The sequence below is a fragment of the Apaloderma vittatum genome, unplaced genomic scaffold, assembly GCF_000703405.1.
Source record: "Apaloderma vittatum isolate BGI_N311 unplaced genomic scaffold, ASM70340v1 scaffold9212, whole genome shotgun sequence".
NCBI lineage: Eukaryota > Metazoa > Chordata > Aves > Trogoniformes > Trogonidae > Apaloderma > Apaloderma vittatum.
In genome coordinates, this window is record NW_009703024.1 from 6,146 (window position 1) to 27,168 (window position 21,023).

The following is a 21,023-nucleotide window of genomic DNA, read 5'->3' on the forward strand; positions in this document are numbered from 1 at the left end:
AAAGCAGCTGTTATTAATCAGGAAGCCTTTTATAGGAGGCAGGATCAAGGAATCAGTCCCCTTCAAATGTCCAAGTCACCTGGGAGACATTTAATTTGCATGTCTGTCAGAAAAAGTTATTTGCCAGTATTAGCTCCTTTCCTTTTCTTCTGCTCCCTGTCCTGAGCAGTTACCCAGAAGCTTCTTCGGTCTCCTCTGGGAAGCCACTGCCCTCTAGCTTCCAGAAACATGTACGATACAGATGCTTCGATAGCAGCGTGCTGACAGGATTTCCAAAGGGATTGCACTAATGCTGAAGAAAGCCAACAGAGAAGATGTAACTGTATTTTACCTCACTAAGGCAAAAAGAAGTAAAAAAGAACTACTTAAAACAAAGCAGTTTTTTAACCTGAGATTATAAAACAAAGAGCTTTTTCCTTTTTGAAGTTTAGCTTTCTGGAGGTACAGCACGGAGGTATATGCGCAGTGCTATGCTTCGGTTTTGCCTCACATCTAGCTTAGCTGGCCACTCGTGTTTCAAGGGGATGGTTAACGGAAGTACGAATTCTGTTTGCATTAACGTCATTCTTATAACTGCTAACGTCGTTTTCGCTGAGAACTACCTACTAACCATCTCCCTACCTGTGCGCACAGAACCATAGCATGGCTGAGGCTGAAGATCACCTAGTCCAAATCCTACTCAAAGCAGGGTGTTAGAAGAATCTCATTCCTTAACTATCACATCAATTAATCTTTGTAACATTGTATGAACTTTCTCTTAAAAACGTATCTAGTTTTCATTGTCTACTGAATAGTCATGCTTACGCAAGCAAACTAAAGGACCCCAGCTCATCATGAGGAGAAGGGCAGCCTAACCCTCGAGATAAGGATTCTTGGAATCTTACAAGCTGTCCATGAAGGATAAGAGATCCCCCTGGACAACGAAGACAATGCCAGCATCCTAGCCCCTCAGAAACCCTCCCATTGTCTGTTGGTGTAGATAAGCAGCTAGAGCAAGACTGACTCCAGAGAAGCAGGTGGATGATGACAACACAGAAATAAAGCTGCTTTGCAAAGTTTTACCAGGATTAGTAAACAGTTGTTTGTGGTTGTTAAGTAGCAATTAGACAAATTGTGTTGCACCGGAACACGTGAAAACCTCGCAAAACTACATTCAGGGTGCTCTAATTTGAATGGGACACCTCATGTGCATTAATAAAATCATTACTCTTGTAATTCCATGCTTTGCATCCCAGCCTCTCTCCTTAGCTGTCACAAGCCAGCTGCAAATTCCTTATCAAGGGTCAGCTGCATCAGGTTGGGTTTACAGTATCTCCAAGGACAGAGACGCCGCAGCCCCTCTGGGCAGTTGCAGTGCCTGACCACCTTGACAGTAAACAAGATTTTTCTTATACTCATGCAGAATAAATTGTGACAGGACTTTTTCTATTTTTTTCCCCCCACATTTCAAGTTTTGAACACACTACGTTCTCATCATAGTCATCTCACATTTGAATGGCCCGATGTATACGCCACCTGGTTTAATGGACGAACTCTTCACTGCTTTTGCCAAGATTTGGAATAGATCTTACAGCAATAAATAAATGGTTAGCAATCTCTTTTGAATGTGGTAGTACCAATGAGAAAAGGCCAAGAATCCAACATGAAGATCTCTTCTTTTTCATGCTTTAAAATTCTGTCAGCTCAGAGTTGTTTTTTTTCCCATGGTTTATTGTTTTTATACCTCCACCAAAGGGATTTTTCCACCAAAAGTAGCTGAAGGCACCGGGCACTTTTGGAAGATTAGTAAAGAGTAAGCACAGTCTGAACAGGGGTTCAGACCACTGGTGTGTTTGTGTTTAACAGCCAGTAACACACGAGGCGCAGTGAAACAGATGAGAACAATACAAGCAGAAGGCAACTTGCCTGCGTTTGCTCCCTGTTCCTTGCAAGAACGTATTTCCGTTTGCAGAGCTAGTTCTGCTGCCACAGCCAGAATAATTATTTACACCACAAAACGAGCTTTTCTTTTCTATAGCAAAATAAGTTTCCCACCAGCTGAGGTTTTGCCAGTGGATTTTGGTTGGAAGCGCGGGGTAGGAATGTGGCTGCCAGGACCTGTGTACACATTCACATTTTTACAGAGAGGCTGTAGCCAGAGGCAGAGAGTAGAGCTGGGGGGTGCAGTGGGGTTGGGGGTATGGACGTGCTACCTGACCTTCCTCAGAGCAACAGGCAGGTTTTTATCCCTTATTCCTAAACCTAATGACATATGTCCTTTCCTGTGAAAATGCACAGCCATGCACGGACCTGCAGAACTAGCAGACATTATGTGCTGCATAAACAAAATTATTGTAATAAAACATTGGATTTTGCAGAAGTTTAAAAGATTGTTGGGGTGGACTTCTGTCTTAGATTGCTAAAGGGATTTCACATCACTGACAGACGGCTTAAACAGAAATGGCTCACTGATCTGTAATTAAGACATGAGCACAGGCTCTGTAGCCAAATATTCCAGGGCTCTGGCATGGGCCAAATGTGCCGACAGGGAGCTTCAAAGAACGAAGAACATCGAGTCACTTGCTCGTCTAGTCAATGAGAAACAGGCTCTTCAGCAGCAAATAGAAAACTGGTTCAAATGCAAAGGAAACAGGATTTAGTAAGAACACATTATTTTGAATAATATACATATGTACATTTTAAAACTGCTTGACAGATTAGTTTCTATGTAAATCAAAAGATAATGTTACAATAAAAGAGTTAAAAGAATGACTTTATTTTAAAACCCAAATGTATTTAACAGTCTGACATGTTGCATTTATTACTTTTTATGCCAATACGGAGACCTCCTGTAAAAGTCAACCCCAATGAAAGAAATCCCATACACAGTTTTTTTGCCATTCTTTTAACAAAACAAGCATGGGAGGCGTCTCGGGGCTGACCCCTCCATGTGCCTCCCACCCATTATTGCAGTAAAACATACAGGTTTTCCACTGCAATTTGAAAGCTGTCCCTTTGTCTTTTGTATTCACAAATAAGGAAAAAAGGTATAGAATTTTTAAACCCCATATTTTCCATGAAATTATTAATTAAAATGAAGAAAAAAAATCATAAAAAATGGGCAATTTGGAGCACCTGAAGAAAAGGGATTGTCAGTTTGAAGAGAAATTGCTGTTTCAAGAAAAGCTGGCATAAGCCTTTGCCATTCTTTGAGTTGTTGGCATTTCCTTTCAATACATAATAAAAGAATTCACTTTTGTATTTTCAGGTGTTTTGATTTCCTGTTCCCATGTCTTCATACACATCTAGGAAAGAACATATATATATATATGTGTCTGTATATAAAACAATTGTCCAGAATGCTGCCTTTCTTTTCTTTAAAAATCACTGCTGCAGACACATAAACAAACCAGCAGTTCTAAACACAAAAGCAAAATATTTCTTCAGCCTGAACAACAGTTCCAGGGAAGTATTTCTAACACAGCGATATTTGACTGAATTTTTAGTACAAGATCTCTAGTTTTGAAACAATAAGTCTGAGCCATAAGTACCAGGTAACACAGCAGCCCGCACTGCTGCTTTCTCAGGGCAGATATTTCAGACCTCTTCCACATTGTCGACAGGAACGTGCCCGAGCACCTGCTAGCGGGCAGCAGGTTCTGCATCCCCATTGTTCTTCAGCAGAGCAGCAATTTGTTAAATGGTTAAAGCTTGATCTGAGAGAAACGGCGAGTATGAGAGGAGAGAGAGATGGCGTAAATTTATCTGCATTTGAAGTGAATGTGAAACCTAAGTGACGGTTTCTGCGCACAGAAGAGCTGTGAGCTGTCAGTGCTTCTGTATAAAAGCTGGTGAAAATTCTTGCCCGTTAGCTTTTGCCGCTATTTTCAGATTTCTTTCATATGTGGAATAGCCTGTTGTCTGTTTTGTCAGAGGATTTATATTTCGTGTAAGAAATGTGCAAGGGTCTCAACAAAACCAAACTGAAAAGTGCTTAAAGGAGTGTGTCATGAACTAGTTGCGTATGTGACGCTCTGTGTCATGTAACGCTCTGTGACCGTGGAGCCCAGAGACGGAGCAGAGCAGTTTCCTCAAAAACTGATTTCACCATTTCCCTTTGATTCTTGGGAGGCGCAAGGGAGGCAAATGTGCACAAGACTGTTGTGAAGGGTGACTGATGTCACCATGTGAACATAAAAATGCAAAGCTGGCTATCATCTCAGCTCATGTTTTGACTGCAATTAGGTTATGAATCTGTTAGTCCACACCCAAGAGAGTTTAAGAGTTTAATTAGTTTCCAGCAGTATTCTTACTTTTTGAGAGCTGGGGCACATCTAAAATTTGGCAATTGTTTAGGGTGTCAGAGGCATATGTGCATGTGTGCATGAATGGACAAAAGGCTGATAAAACCATAAGGCAAAGTGGAAGGAAAAAGCTGTTGCCAGGGCACTGGCCAGCCTGTGAATCTGCTGGTGGTCACTGGGATTGCTAATACCAAGAGAGAACAGCAGCTAACACTGTAGAAGTTAGATTCAAAGAGAGGATGTGAAAGATTCTCTGACCGTAAATCTGAGAATGAAACAGTGGTTTTGACTTCTTCTTTGCACATTAATTCTAATTAATTCATGAAATTAGAGCAGTTCCGGTCAGAACTGCCAGCAAGAAGAGGAAAATGATCACTTTACTAACAAACCTGTTTGGCCCCCATAATATCCGTTCTTCTGTTTTGTACATAGAGAAATTCCCACCGTAAGGAGAGTGTGGGCAAGTTCAGTATCGTTCTTCCCACGAACACCGCTGACTCTGTACAGAAGGCTGCACACCAAGCCATCCGTACGGATCCACCCGTAACCAGTCCCCACTTGGCTCTACGGGAGGCTGGAATCACTCTGTGGTGTTTTGGTTTTCCCTTACCCTGAATGCTGACGTGTCCTGCTGCAAGCACCGGTGTCAACTTAGTTGTCCTTTTTTATTTACCTCTCAGATCACTCCTTCATCACAGCTCAGGTACTAGAAAATTCTTTCAAGGGGTATTTCTATTCTGAGTAGTTTACCCATTATCACATTTAGCAGATTTTGATTTACCAGTGAAGATTTTGTTCCTACATTTCCTCTTTAAAATCTTAATATACGAAAAGAGCAGCAAAATGGGCTTATCCAAACGATATGTTTTGCAAGGTGTGAATTGAAACCTAAGCTATCAAAAAGTTCAGGTTACCTTTACTTTAACTTTATTCCTTTTTTAAAGGGACCATGTATCAGTGAGAAAGTTGAGAAAGAAGACACGTAGGAGGAAGACTAAGAAAAGATGTACTTTGTGAAAGCAATTTTTTACATCTGGTTTAAAAAATCACCTGATGATTCAAACTGAGCAACTCAAAGCAGAACAAAAATGTCATTAGTAATTCATTATTGCTTTCTCACTGACCAGCCTGTTTTTACAAGCACGGCTGCACGTTTGCATACATCATTTGGACACACAGTTGGAGATGTAACCTGCACAACATTTTTAGTAGTGTAAGTATAGAATGCTAACGCAGTCACATAAACCTTGTGGTTACCCAGCCAACTGATTACTATATTGTTAAGAGGGCGTATTTTCCTTCTCAACCATAAAAGAAGCAGAACACATCATAAAAACATGGAAAATTTGATATATAATAGGCTTGTTACCAAATAAAATCTTGTGTGCTGTTCTTAATTTGTAAGAAAGACTGTCGATATTCACAACAGATTTATGGCAGCTATACTGCAATTACAGACATTTTACCATGTACGCCCAGAAGAGCTACAAAGTAGGTGATTTGAACAAAACCAGGGCTACCAGACACTGAGTGCATAAGCACAATGTGCTGTGGTCTGTCTGGTACTGAACTCAGCAAAAGTGTTTCTGTGGAGTTCCCAGCCAGGGTATTGCAGAACAAAAATTCTGTTGTTCTAAACCATTGATAGGCTGAGGGAGCTGGGGTTGTTCAGCCTGGAGAAGACGGAGGAAGAGAAGAGAAGAGAAAAGAAGAGAAGAGAAGAGAAGAGAAGAGAAGAGAAGAGAAGAGAAGAGAAGAGAAGAGAAGAGAAGAGAAGACAAGACAAGACAAGACAAGACAAGACAAGACAAGACAAGACAAGACAAGACAAGACAAGACAAGACAAGACAAGACAAGACAAGATAAGACAAGACAAGACAAGACAAGACAAGACAAGATAAGACAAGACAAGACAAGACAAGACTCTGGGGGACCTTATCCCTGCCTGCAGTGCCTGAAGGGAACCTACAGGGAGGATGTGGAGGGACTTTGTACAGGAGTGTCCACTTACAGGACAAGAGGAAATGGATTTAAATCGAAGGAGAATAGGTTCAGATTGGTTCTTAGGAAGAAATTCTTCAGTGCGAGGGTGGCCAGACTCTGGCACAGATTGCCCAGAGAGGCTGTGGCTGCCCCCTCCCTGGAGATGTTCCAGGCCAGGTTGGATGAGCCCGGAGCAACCTGGGCTGGTTAAGGGCGTCCCTGCCCATGGCAGGGGTTGGGTTAGACGATCTCTGAGGTCCCTTCCAACCTAAGACAGTCTAGGATTAGTTAAGATGCAATTTAAGACATTGCTTACTCAGAGAACTAAGCAGTGTCTGTTAATATTTCAATCCTGTTTGAACAACCCCTTCGAGCTCCCCCAGGAGTGCACAGGCAGCCTGTAACTTACTGTGGATGATCTTGCTGCGGCTGCTCAGGAACATGCTGAATGACTTCATAAACCGTACTGAGCACATCCTGGCCTGAGGCAAAGTCAGAGGCAGGAACAGATTGACTTGAAACCTAGAAGTAGCAAAGAATAGTCCTACTGTAAGTACCAATGGGAAATGATTCATCAGAAATCAAACGGATAACAAAACTTCTATTTTTTTTAACTTTTGCCTATCAGTGATTTGCATGTGGATTTAAGAGTTTCTCATCTCTATTAGTTTACATTTCATTTTGAGTAAGTTTTCATCACATTTGTAGTAAGGCAAGCAACACTTTTAAATTCAGTTAGGATCTTAGAAGATTTAGGATGCAGCTCTTGCATTTAATGTAGCAAATATTTTATATTAGAGTACCACCAGTCAAGGAAGGAACATTTCATAAAGAGAGAAGCAGGTGAATAGATTTTAAAAAAGAGAAGATATTCAGGGAAGGAGTTCAGCACAGAACTCCCACCAGCATGTCAGCGAGAGAGAACTGCAAGGAATTTCCATAAATGAAGTAATAATGAAGTTGTTTGATACATGAAGTAGATAAATCTGCTCTTTTAGCAACACATCTAGAGTCCCCATCCACAAGGAATTCTCAGTCTTTTCCGCACATACCAACCTTCAGTTCTTCATTACCTCCACTTTCTTGTTTTTCCCGTTTTCTGCTAACTAAAATGGATCAGTGGATCAAATGCTGACTTTATCTGCAATGCCACAAATCTGAGTAAATTAACATAAACGAGTGGAGTTTCTCCTGTTTTTTGAAATTTTACTGGAAATTAAAATAGATTTTATTGCTTGTACAGCCATTATGTTGTCCTTGCCATCCCCCTCTCTCTTCTGACCTACTAAGGCTCCAATTCTGCAAGGACATGACTTTGTGATATGCTCAGCCTAAGGCACATCCCAGTGTGCCTAATGCTGCGCTGATTAAGGGCCTGATCTTTGTGCTTAATAAGCCACCTGCGGTTACAAACTTTCACAGAAATTTTGGCTCCTCTGTTTTCTCAAAGCTGTTCCTCTCTGCTGCTGTAAAATCTGTCTTCCCCACTAACTTTTATGATAGCACTTTAGCCCTAGAAATGTCTATATCAATCATCTAATCCCAGCATAGAAAAAGTTTAATTTATGACTGTTTTTTGCTAATGCATCATGTGTTATGAGAACTAATCATGATAAAAAAGAGGTGTGACTGATGTGACCCTGCGTGATCATGTTTTAAGAGCCCACCCCTCCGACCATATTGATGTTCTCCAAAGGTATGAGATTGTATTGCCAAAAATTTTCACTACAGAAGGGAAAGTGCTTCTTATGCTTCCTCTCAGATTCAGCCTGTTGTCCCTAAACTTTGCGTCCCTATTTCTCATTTTCTCTGTCCTTTTACATCACGAGTGACCTTCAACTGCTGTACAGCAATGTCAGCAAAGCCACAATGCAGAGAAGTAACATACAGCAAGATTTCCTCCGCTAGCAAAATTCCTGTGCCTAAATCCTCCCCTGCAAGACATGAAGATATCAAACAATTCTTGTGAAATAGAGCTGAGATTCAGTTTGTGTGTTTTTACAATGAAAGCTTTAAATCCCCCCTGAAGCTCTCCTGCACCGCTGAAGCTGCTGCAAGAGCAGCAGTACGAGGGCTGTGGGAGAAGAAGGCATCACAATAGTTAATTTGCTTGTGTGACACAAGTGGCCCAGTGCCACCCATCCACCCAGCACTACTCAGAATCTTTTAACACAGGCTAACCGAGCTGAGACTGTTGTCTTCAGAGATCGGTTAGCTCCTTGCTGCACCACATACAAGTACTGAACTAGCAACACAGTAAGGACAGAGTAAGTACTGTGTAAACCATAGCCATGAACATGCTGTCACACAGCCTCTGCAAAAAGCAGCAGCAGCAAACTGACAGAAGGATTCTAGTACAGATATTTAGTACACCTTCAGAAACAGAAAAGAAATCAGCAGATAATGATGTAAAATCACATACCCTAGAACCACTGGCAAGATCAGGAATAGCAACAAATTCATATATCCCGAAATCATCCAAAGCACTTTCATGTCCTGAAGTTGGAATGAACATGGAAAAAGGTGTTGAGATGTAATAAGAACCTGGAAAATAATGACTGGCAAAGTAATTTGGCCTATTTTAAAAAACATCTGAATATTTGTTGTTTGATCTGCTTGAAACCACTTCTCTGCCAAGTTCCTAAGCTGGTGTGGAGCAAGGCAGTGCTTGGCTGTCCCCAACACCCCACACCAAGTGAGAAGCCTCTTGCAAACCCCAGCAAGAGTTTTGGTGGAGCCACTGGGACTTTCTTTGCTGGAAAGCTAAACAGGCTGGTTTACTTCATTTCCCTTACAAAAGAGGCCAGTCCATAAGCTCAGCACACGTAACTGCAGCGAGGCAGCACCACCCGAATCTTTTAGAACGCTGAGAATACAAAAGGGCAACGTGACACGAATAGGTCCCACAGTGTTAAACCGGTTGACACCTGGGACTTGTAGCAGGGTGGGAGTCTTTCTCTACTCTCCCCTTGTGCAGCAGATCTGACACTCTTGTCTCTCGGGCATCCGTGGTGGCGCAATTCCCCCTCCTTCCCCCTTTCTCTTGAGACACTTGGTACCGAGTGTGATTCCTTCTCTCTGGAGGACAGGGTGACCTGGGAGGAACATGGACTGAGAACGCCAGGGACTGCCACAGCACGAAGGCACCCCCTTGGTGTGCCTGTTTCATGTCTCCCCTATGGAATGGGAGCAGCAAGAACAGTCCATCGCCTCCCGACAGCCCCAAACTCCCTGCACAGGATACAGGTGATTCTGACTGGGTTTTACTGCTGGAATTCAAGCCAAGAGCTGCGTTCTTCTGTGAACTCCAGGCATGAGCTAAACCCACGCTCACCTGTTGTCATTTTGATTTTATCTTAAGCAAGCTAATACAGAGGTAGGTGGGTAACCCAGGTCAAAACCACATTTCCCTTCCTTTCCTTCTTTGTTTTTGTATGTGGAGATGGCAGTTTTCTGCAGGGATAGATTGTGATCTATGCTCACATTTCTTTCATTAGCATTACCTGAAAATGTCTGTGCCTTCCTGTAATCAGCCTCTGGCCTAGAAAACATAAACATGTTTTTCAGTTTCATGCCATAAGCCACGAAAGAAAATTAATATGATAAAATGCAATTCTCGTGACAGAAAGGACTTCAAGACCTAAGAATAATTTATTTTTCATACCTGCTTTGCAGCTTCTGTTGTATCACTGAAAAGAAGAAAAAAAGAAAAATCATTAGTTTTTTCTCTGGTGGTCCAAAAGAAAAGCCGGAGTGTACGTAACTTTTACATACCTTTCTGTGGCTGATATCTTTTCCAGATGAATATAAAAGCCATAGCTAGGATCAAAAATAATGAAATTCCTGTTATTACTGCAAGAGATGACAAAGATTTTCCTTTCTGGGCCAGCTTTTCCAATCCTGTGACAAAGAAGATGAGGACTGCATTTAGTCTCCTGCTCTGTATAATGTGCTATTATGACCCTGGAAAAAACGACATTCATTTGAAGCTAGTAAGCTTGTGTAGAGATACAAAACAGATATAAAATCTGTGCTTTTCTGAATCGATAATATTTATTTTTCCCCAAAAATCTCCTGCACTTGAAAAGCAATGATATGCATATCAGAAATTAGTCCAGAACAGATTGGTACCTAGAGCTAAATGAAAGTCAGTAAACACAATGCTTGAATTACAGCACCACAAAAAGTAGAAGACTGCACTGCCAAGACCGCACTACCAAAAATGTGGTGACAATTAGGTGAGCAGTTTGTGCTGGATGGGAGCTAAACCCTCCCAGCTGTAGGAGCTGTAGAGAAAGAGGGAGTGACTGAACTATCACATTTTTTCTAAAGATTTTCAGATCACTGACGGTCTGGTTGTTTATCAAATTCCATCAGAAGCCTATAAGTTATGTTTGTATTCATGTCTGAACATATGCAAAGTCTTTCTTCACTCAGACTCTCTGCTGACATGTGCCTTAGCAGCAGTCTTCCATCAGGATTTACTGATAAAACACAAAGGTGTGCATTCAGCAGAACCTAGCAGTCAAGTCAGAGATTCATAAATAAGACAGTGAAATAATTTTTTACAAACACATTGTAATAAAACCATTCATCGTCACAGCTTGCATTATTGTCATACACTAAAATAAAGTTCTTATAATACATTTGGGAAAAATGTTAAAGACCTTTGTTGCTGTGCACCTGCGCCTGGTCATTTTAGTCAGTTGAGTGTGTACTGGTCACCTGGTGGCCCCAGGGCTCACAGCTCCTGAAAGCTGTGGGACAGTGAGCCTTGGACAAAACCTGCGCTTGGGAGGAAAGGCCCACCTTGGCATTCAGCAGATTTCGGCATCATCTTCTCCATTCATCTTCACAGTTTTCAAAGGCACAAAGTAAGAGACGGACTCATGTCTGCTGCCATGTTACTTGGTCACGATCCAGCTTGCCTTCAGACAGTTTTTGTCCCCAAGGGATAGAGTTCCAAATGGCCAACTGTATTTTCCTGTCAAACTCGCCCAAAATTTCAGCATCTTGGTGGGTCTTGCCCCAAGCTGTGTCACACTGTGAGTCAAACCTGGATCCCACTGCATGGCCAAAATTCTCCTCACTACATTGTTAGCAAGACCTCACTCCTGATATGTATTGTCTCTCTAAAAATTATTTCTTTTGTTCAGAAAGTGCAGCTTCTTAGAAAGGGCTGAGCCAAGAAGTCAAAATCGCTGAACAGAATTGGTTCTGTTCAGCTCAAACCAGGACAAGTCCCTGCTCAGGTGTTGCAGTGACAGCAAGGAATGAATGTTCTTACCTACAGAAGTAACGACAACCGTGAAGTGAGTTTCATCTCGTTTTCCAGTCATGTTGTTGAACGCACGGCACATGTAATCTATTGTCTTCTGGGCCACTTGATTAGACACGACCTCCAGGTGGGGTCCATACTGGATTACGTGAGTGGTATTGGCAGCTCTTTGAATCCATGAGTAAGTATTTGGTGGATTTGAATCTGCTGAGCAGTCGAACAGTGTAACTTCCCCGACGTCAACTGTGAACACTGCCCCGATATTCAGACCTTTATCTGATTTAACTCTAAGTCCATAAGGTCCATCTGCATTGAGAAAAAAACCCCAAAACACAGGGGAAAAAATAAAATCAAAGTACATAATTAAACTTTAAACAGAAGAATGTCTCTAAACTTAGATTTTTTTTTTAAAGTTAGAGTAGCCTTTAGAATGGCTGGCATTGCATTCAATCATTTCAATTAAAAGACTTTCAGTTTACTAGGTTTATCTAGATTTATCTCAGACTACACCCACTCAATACTGATCTAATTGCTGTTTGGGGAAAAAACATGGGTCTATGCGTTATTCAGTACCATAAAAAGAACTAAAACTGAAACAGGTGGAAAAGCTGTGCAGTAGAGGAGCAGGTCTTCTTCAGGGGCATATCTGACCCTTTCTACTTAAATGCCAAACTTATTGGCACAAGTAATTTCTCTGCAAATTTCAAAGTGACCAAATTAGCCTTGAAATACAGGAGCATTCCCTGTAATACCCTGCTGTATAAGAATTATCTGGGGAACTACCCTGCAGCTGTAATATAGAGTGGGATGTGCTTTAGGTAACTTCAGAAAAACCCTTCCATAAATGACTGCTAAAATAAACTTTAACCTTCCCCCCACTTTGGTAGGCTTCTACTATTTCAACATTTATGTTTCTTTCAAGAGTAAGTCCTTGTGCTGGAAGAAAGCTCTGTTTCTGAATAAAACAAGAAGAGGGATATATTGTCCAATAGTCATATGTTCATTACTCAGAGAATTAATCAGCTCAGTATTTTTAGGGTAATCTTCGTAGGAAAATGGGAAGGAAAAAATGTAGTTAAATAAAAGAATATTTTCCACGCTATTTTTAATAGATGACTTCAGATCATGAGGGTTTTACACCTATTTTTACAGGACTCTAAGTAGAGAAATTAATGCAGAGAATATAATAATCAAACTGTGCCTTATTAAATTACTTGTACTAGTCAAAAGAACTAATAATTTTAATGTTGCCAATTCCTTTAAGGCTTACGTGCATAATAAAAAATGCACAGACCTAATAGTGGCAGAAGTCAGAAGAAGACAAAACGCAGAACACCTTTTGGTAGGATCCCTGGAGCTGACTAAGGCTGCTGACAAGTGTCTCACACAGGGTGGCACAGCAAAAAGACAGATCAGTCAATGTTAAGCCCATTGTAGACAGTGCAGTCGAGTAATAGCTCCACTTTCCTGTGGGTGGCTGGAAGCAATAAAATCACGTAGCTGGATCTGAATGGAAAATTCCCTGGCACACGAAGTGGCCCCTGGCATGTGTCACTCTATTGCTCCTCAGGAAATGCAGGCTGATGTTAGACCTTCCCCTAACATGCACCCTTCTACTTGTTGTCTGCCTGCTTCTATGAGACTGTTTTACTCTCCAAGAGCACGCAGGCAGACAGCACACAGAACAGGCCATTTTGGGTGTGCTTTGGGGTTTTTTCTCTATTTGTGAAGGCTCAGACAGTATCATGCCACGACCTCACTTTAGTCCACTTTTAACCAGATGCCCACATTTCACAATGCAAACTTGTAAAATTTCATATTTTCTCTACTTGTTTCATATCGGTATGCTTTTTGCAGTCTCATTTTAAGGAAGGCCCAACGTGGCACATGATATTTACTTGGGAACTGCCATACAGATTCACTCCAGCACAAGTTAGAGCTGCTCCCACCTCCACGGCAGGGGCCACTCCGAAGATTCAAGGCATTTTATAAACTCTAGATGCTGGGCTGCTTCTTCACAGGGTTTGCAATTCCCAAGTCATTTGCTTTGCTGTATCCATGAGCCAAGTGACCCTGTAAATAGCATTTCTGGGAACTGCAGACCTATCACCACTACTTTGCCTTGGCTGATCTCCCCCAGGCTGCACATCGCTGTGAACAGGGAGGCCTTCCCGGAACAGCAGCCCCGCGGGTGCCTCACCTGTTCTAGGGATTTACTTCCCTTTTTCCAGATGGGAAAGGAGATGGATGTACTGAACTTTGACTTCTTCACCCATAATTTGGAGGCAGGAACACACTTCTTTACTTTTCAGAGTGATTCAATAGTTCCTCCTATCCAATTCTCCTTTCCTGGAAGAATAGGCTTTTATTTTCACTGATAATACAACCTCTGATATATGTAAAGAGAGATTAAGCGTAAGAGTAACTGACTGGTCTCTGCGCCCCCTCACTGTAGTGGGAGATTTGCAGCAGCCTGTAAAAGAAGTGGAACTGAGTTCAGCTTTTTTATTGTACCACAGCAGTGGTACAGGCCATAGACAGGTAACACTAACAGCCTAACTACCCTTTGGCATGAAAGCTGCAAATCAAAAGAAACCAGTCTCAAAACACTGACACGCACTGGCTGGGGAAGTATATCTGAAAGAAACAAGGAAAGGCTCTCTTAAGAGAAAGTCAAATCTTGGCCAAGTCTGAAAAGGGGCACTCCTTGATGGAGCCAGCACAAGCATCAGGCAACCCTTCTGCTTCTCCTGCCTCAGCTTTAGTCTCTCCAGGGCACCGCGCACATCATCGAGACCCCTGAACACTGGGCAGATGAGGGACACGCACAGCTTTGAGGATGATTCCCGAAAGCAGGGCATCAACCATTTCCTCTCTAGGACAAAATACATCCCAGCTTTGGGAAGTCCCAAGGAGGGAAATCCCACTTGGTCTGTGAAGTTCAACTGGGTCAGCACAGTTCAACAGTTTCTGCTGCAGCCTCCAGGACAGCAGCTTCTTCCAGTCTTGAAGTAATTTGTTTCTGGGTCGCGCTAGTGCAACAGCCACGTTCTGGGGTGCGTTATCATCACAGCTAATGGAGAAGCACAATAATCTTCATGAGAAATGAAGAACCGAACACTTCTGTTTCTCAGTAAAAAACACAGTGACAGCCTCAGGGAACCCTCAGCTCTACTTCTCCTTTCCAGTATCGTTCTCAACAGAAACCTGCCTCTTGTCTCAGTAAAGCCAGTTAACTAAATGACTTGTAAAATAATAAATCATCTGTTCTGAGTAACAATTTACTGCTCTGTGGGAATACTCTCAATTGCTCCTATCACCACGCGACTGTTAGAGTTTCCAAGCAGATGGTGGGTATTTACTGTGAGTGACCTTTTTTTTATCACCTCCAGCAGCTCCCCGCAGCAATGACATATGGCACACAGAGATCCCGGGCTCTGCTCCGGATTGTTATTGACAACTGGGAGCTGGGAGAGAAACTACTTCTGCAGGCAGAGGTCGGGCCACATTATGTGACTTCGTATAGCTCAGGGAGTAACAGCCCAACTCCCGTCACTAACTTGGGTACAGATAGTAGCCCAAGTATTACAGTCTTTTGGTTTTGCATTGTATTCTTCTTCATTTTTTTCCCCATATTTTAATTTATGCACAAAGGAAACCCTCAGTTCCGATGAAATAAAAAGCACATTCTGAAAAAGCAAATATTTATAACAGTATTTCCACATGGGGAGAAAAACTGAGTCTCAAAGTTTTTGACATATACAAAATCTTTTGAGCTGCACATCACAATCACCCAAACAGCAAAAGGCTCCAGGAAAGTGGACACTGAAGTAACTTTGAGGCTTTAAAGTTCTGCTGACTGATGAGTCAAAAATAGGTTTTTCGTTTAGAACAGGGAAAGATTTTTCAAATTTGCATGTAGCTGAGTGAGGGAGAAGGGAGGAGGCAGTACCAGAGCTGGGACTGAAGGGCACACACCTTGTGTGCAAGTGTCCCGGCCCCGCCAGCGTGGAACGTACCCCCAGGCCTGTCCCGTGCGCAGCAGGTCACACGTGCCAACGCCCAGCAGGCGTGCCGAAAATGCACAGCGCGGCCCGAAAGGCAGCAAGAGTGGCAGATTATTTTCCTAGCCTGACCTGATTTTATTGCACTGGAAGAAGGCTGTGAGGTTGGGCTGGATACAGCGCCCCCAAGATTGGTGTGGATATTCTTTGAAGAAAGAGGTGTATGAGGCCCACTCATGGCTCAGCAAAGGGAAAAAAGCAGTAGGGGCAGTGCACTCATCCACATGGAGCTCTTGTTCTTAGCACTTTCAGCACTCAGGTGGGCTGAGATTGTCACTGCACCAAAGCCAGCATCTCAGAATGTGCTACCCTGAGGGAAGAGTGTGAGGATATTTTATTATTATGCTAATGATAAGTTAAAACTCAGTCAGTGCTGGTTATTTCCTTGTAGAGCATTCTATCACGATTCCTTTGTCTAACGTGATGGAAGCTCAAGTCACATCTGCCCTGTTTAGAACTCTTTGCAGCAGCTCCTTCATCTTCATGTCTGCATTGCTGTCAATGTTTTCAGCAGCACCTAAGGCAGGGATCAGCTCCCATCTAACAATGTCCCTGTTAGTCTCTGCCAGCGTAGGCAGTCTTGTTCTCTTCTTCTGGTGCAGTGTAGAGACACACACACACTGTAGATGCAAGGCAACCCCTAACCCAATTCTTCCAAATTAAAATTAAAAATAAATAAGTGGCTGAATGGATCCTCAGAGACAAAAGGAAAAGGAAGAAAATATGGCATAGTAAGAGATGGAGGTTCTGCATATGCTGGCAGTGCAGTCGTGCCAGGTCTGGGGCATGGGCTGTCTGCCAGCTGCCAGATCACAGAGCCTGGCAACAGCAAGGGCAAGCACCAGCCCTCGGCGGAACAGGAGCCCGGTTCCAGTCCCTGCGCTGTGCCATCCACACTGCGCCGCCGAGTAAACGGGTTATATCTGAACTGGACCAGTGGCAAAGCAGATCCTGACCTATCTGATTTTGGCTCTCGCCTGAACAGGACACTTCCACCCCTGAGGACGTGGAGATCAGGGCCTGGCAAGGTCATACGTAGCATGGGCCACCTGCAAATCCTGCAGGCACTGGGAGCCGAAGTTACAGGAGGGATAAGTTAAAAAATGAGAGTGCCCTTTCTGAGATTTCAAATATAATTGTTGAATGTCGCCTAAACCAGCTTCTTGTTTCCTCCAACCTATTTAATTCGTGAACTCAATCTATGCTTGCAGTTATTTTCCCTCTGCTGTAGTTTCCAGTCAAAATACACGGCCAGCTTATGGTCTATTCTTCTGCCAGCTTGGATTTTTGCAACTCTTCTTGCTCACCCGTATTTCCCACTTGACACAGAAAGCAAACACTCCTTTCAGCTCTGATTTCACAAAACCAGAAGGGGGTCCCTTCTCGATTCCTTTCTGTTCTGTTTCTCTTCAGTTCGCGATCATTGCTCTGGGATGTGCAGGAACTGCATCCCCCTTCTACGTGTGGTCTCATCTTCCGTGTGCCGATAGTATTGCCCTTGGTTCCTTCTTGGAACTACTTTGCCAACACACCTTAGAATTACCTCTGTTTTTCTCATGGCTGAATCACACTTCCAGTTCACACTCAGTGCCTGAGGCTCACTGCCTCAGTGACTTCCCAATCAATCCCACTCTTAGGTTTTTTATTCTCGAAAAGTGCACGCCCATTTATTTTTTACTATCAAATTTTACACCAGTTCTATTACTCTGTCAAAGTCATTTAGTCCTCCGAGTTTTATGCCACAGGTGACCTTCAGTGACATAATCCCAATCTTTAAGATCATGTCCGTAAGGGGAGTATTAGACAGGGCTGGACTTGAAATGATCTTGAGGAAACCCACTAATACCAGTCCTTCAGCCTGGCAACTCCTGTGCGTAGCTTTTTGATACTGTTTGCTGCCTCCACTTTAACAATATTTTCATCTAGATCCATCTGATTATTTTTTTTTCTTTGAGTCCCACCTCCTCGTGATTTGAAGATGTCTGTACTGTGGAATTCTTGAAGTTCCTATTGGAATTCTGCAGTTCAGATTCATCTTCACAACTACATAACACTGAGTAACTTTTTATTATACTGTTGTAAGTTAGAGCTGTTCCAAACAAGCTCATTCCGAATGCAAGCTCACATACAATGCTGACTCAACTGTTTCCATAGTTAGAGGCACTCCTTCCAGCCAGATCATTTATACGAAGGCGATTATGAATTTTTCATATACTCACAATATATGGTTGGTACAATTACTTCACTTTCCATCGCACTGACAGGGTTAGACACCAGACAGCTGTAGTTCCCAATGTCTTCTTTTACAACAGGAACAATTAGAACTGTTGCATTATTTGAGGAAAAGGTGTAATTAGGGCTGGCATGGAGTGGCTTCCCATTTTTCCTCCACTGGTAAACCACCCTTGTACCTTTTTTCACAGTACATTTTAAGGTAATATTCCCTACATACTCCACCACCCCTGAAGATGGTTCTGTGTGTACCATTGGCTTTGTGACAGGAACTGTAAAATAAAGAGATATGAAGAGTTAGAAAAGTGACAAACCAGTGTATCACAGTCCTCATTGCCAATACGATACACTCATCATCCTCACTGAGAAGTACCTGGACTTGAAATTTCATTTATGAAATGTGGTTAAAAGCCGAAAAAAGAAGGCTGTATTCTCAGCTGATGACTGTAAGAATTGTTCTAGCCCTTGAATGAAGCCTGTCCGTTTACATCAGGGGGAACACAACACAGGCTGCAATCAGGTGTAGCACAGCCTCCAGCTCCTGCTTCGGAAGCAGATCCCTGTGGCCACAGAAGTGAAAAGGGCGTGAAGCATGACATTGCCCATGGTGTGTGAGCTCTGCTCACCCAGGGCACCGCTGACATACACTGTCAATCCCCTCGAGAGGATGGCTACAAACTGGGAGGAGCATGTGAGTTAAATGGTAGCCACAATTTTGTCACGTCAATACGTCATTCATTTAATTATTTCAAGCTGAACAGTTACAGGGCGCCCTGTGTATAATCCGTAAATCACAGTAGCCTCTTTCAGATCATTTTTTCCTGTTTACCCCTTTTTTAATATCCCCACAACAAGGAGCAAAGTAAAAAGAGGGAACTTCAGTATTTTACGAATTCAGGTCTGTGCTGCTTTTACAGACATAAGGTCACAAAACTTAATGCCTCCTCTTTGATTGTTAGAGAAGGTAAAGTCATTCAGGGAGAAAGACTATTTGAAAGTTAATGCATCCTCATGACTGATAGCACAGCAGAGCCTTAGGAAATATTATTTTTTAGAAGCTTGTCTAATCTACTATTAATTACTGGCTTGTACTTCCTTTTTTATTTATAATCCAGAAACATTAGTCAGTATATTAGTTTTGTTTCAAGATGATATATTACAGGATTCCCTGCATCAGGAGTAGGAGACAACACAACTCAGTTGTTAGGATCGATACACACACACACAGAGCATCATCCTCCTCAGATGGTGGCAGCTTTTGGCAGTCTAGGCTGCTGTTGTGGGACCTGGGACTACGAGTTCACAGGTACGGTTGGATTAAATTATACACTGTTCTAACTAGATACTAAGAACTAGTGCTTCAAAACTACTGCAATTTTATTTTCAAAATGAAGAGACTATATTTTACTAACTCACCATCAACAGCTACTTGAATCTTTTGACTGGCAGCTATTGTCCCATTTCCACGGACATTGACTTTCACAATGTAATTGCCCTCGTCACTGATGTGCAGGGGATTGATCATCAAAGATGCGTTCGGTGGTGTGAGGGTGAACTTGTGCTGATATTCCAAGTCTGGAACCACTGTTTGATTTACAGAGCCAAGCAAGTATTTTGGATTACTCTGAGGCCTCTCAAAAAGCCAAATTATCTGGATTTCAGAAGCTGTAGCATTGAAATTGTAGTCAACGGTAAGGTGGAGTGGTTGCCCCTCAATCCCATGGATGGTATGAGACGGTACTGTCAACTTCAAGGCTGAACAAATACCTGCATAAAAATGAAAGAACACCTATAAACCAAATCACAAACGGAAACACTGAAAAACTCAAATGAGACATTCTCACAGAGAAAAAACTCTGAGTTAAAGCTTACACTTTTTCGTGTGCAAGATTTCATTAAAATTTCAAGTAAGAAGGGAAAACTCTCATTGACCTTGGTGCTGTTGGATCTGGCTACAGAGCTCCAGCTTTAAAATATATGAAAAGTCAAAAGAAGGACATTTGCGATTTCTGAAGAAGGACATTTGCGATTTCTGGGCAGATGACCTTCTACTATTGGAAGTCTGACATAAGGTCAAAGGTTTGCATTTACCTTAATGCTTAAAATATTTCCCCTTAAAAATATTTCCAATTTTTAGTTTATACTAATCCCAGAGGACAGTCTTGGACTACAAACTAAATTTTACAGACTGTTTTTCTGAGTTTAGCTGGGGAGAAATTTCTTACTGTTACTTCACCAGCTATACTGAGAAACTGACTGAAAATCTAGCAAGCAGCACTTCCATGAATTTGATTGAAATCATATATAGTCATTGTTGCTGTCTGCACCGTATACATAAGGCTAAACTCAAGAAACCTAATTAAACTTGCAAAAAGTCAAGTATTCCAATTTTAGGAAAGAGCTGAATTAAGGTTTGCTGTTGATATGCACGAAAGCAGAATTTTCAGCCGTGCGATTAATCCTGCCTCCGTATAAAGGAACAAAAAAAAGGCCACTCCTGAGTTAATCATCAGCATTCCTGTGTTTCATTTCAGAGTAATTTTTCATTGTGGCAGCTTTAGACAGATTTATAGAACATTATTAAAACTTTACTCTCAGGACTGAGTGAACGACTTCTGCAGTACTCACACGTACAGCAATGGTGTGAAGAATTGGTATCAACGAACTTTGAAGAATTGGTATTAATGAATTACAATGGCATTCTGAAATTGAGAACACCATTATAATTGATATGACTTCACAGACAAGGATTTTATGCACAGAAAATTAACAGCAAAAACCAGCCACTCATTTTGGGTGATCAACTTGAAATATTAAGGACTGGATTTTTCAAAATACACACAAACAGATTTCCGTACATTCAAGATGCAACTCCTATTGACTTGAGTTGCAGGTTTGAGCACTCAGCTTTCAGTGGTCAGTATTGCTGAAAAACACACTGCAAATGTTAAGACAAAACCCTAGGAAAAAGCAGCCTCCTGTTACTAAAAACAGGTAAAAAAAAAATTTAAGTAATTCATCTACCACTGCATATGATCACACTGGAAATTGAGAGAGGATGCACTGCCCAGAGTGATGTGCAATGCTTGCAGCAGGCACCATCTAGTCCTTTCCTGCTACTGAACACATTCTTTCCGACACGCTTCCCAACACCTGCAACAAAAAAAGTAATTCTCCTGCTGA

General features: G+C 42.1%; 1 protein-coding gene across 1 annotated transcript in view; it reads right to left on the minus strand.

The window, feature by feature from the left end:
• Positions 1 to 6,671: 6,671 nt before the first annotated feature.
• HEPACAM2 (HEPACAM family member 2) overlaps positions 6,672 to 21,023 on the minus strand; it is an 18,771-nt gene continuing 4,419 nt past the window's right edge. The window contains exons 2-9 of the mRNA XM_009864451.1: positions 19,257 to 19,607; positions 17,828 to 18,112; positions 11,554 to 11,850; positions 10,041 to 10,166; positions 9,931 to 9,955; positions 9,770 to 9,807; positions 8,689 to 8,762; positions 6,672 to 6,788 (exon numbers count right to left, since the gene is read on the minus strand). Coding sequence (XP_009862753.1) covers positions 6,672 to 6,788; positions 8,689 to 8,762; positions 9,770 to 9,807; positions 9,931 to 9,955; positions 10,041 to 10,166; positions 11,554 to 11,850; positions 17,828 to 18,112; positions 19,257 to 19,607 — 1,313 coding nt within the window. The remainder of the gene's footprint in view (positions 6,789 to 8,688; positions 8,763 to 9,769; positions 9,808 to 9,930; positions 9,956 to 10,040; positions 10,167 to 11,553; positions 11,851 to 17,827; positions 18,113 to 19,256; positions 19,608 to 21,023) is intronic.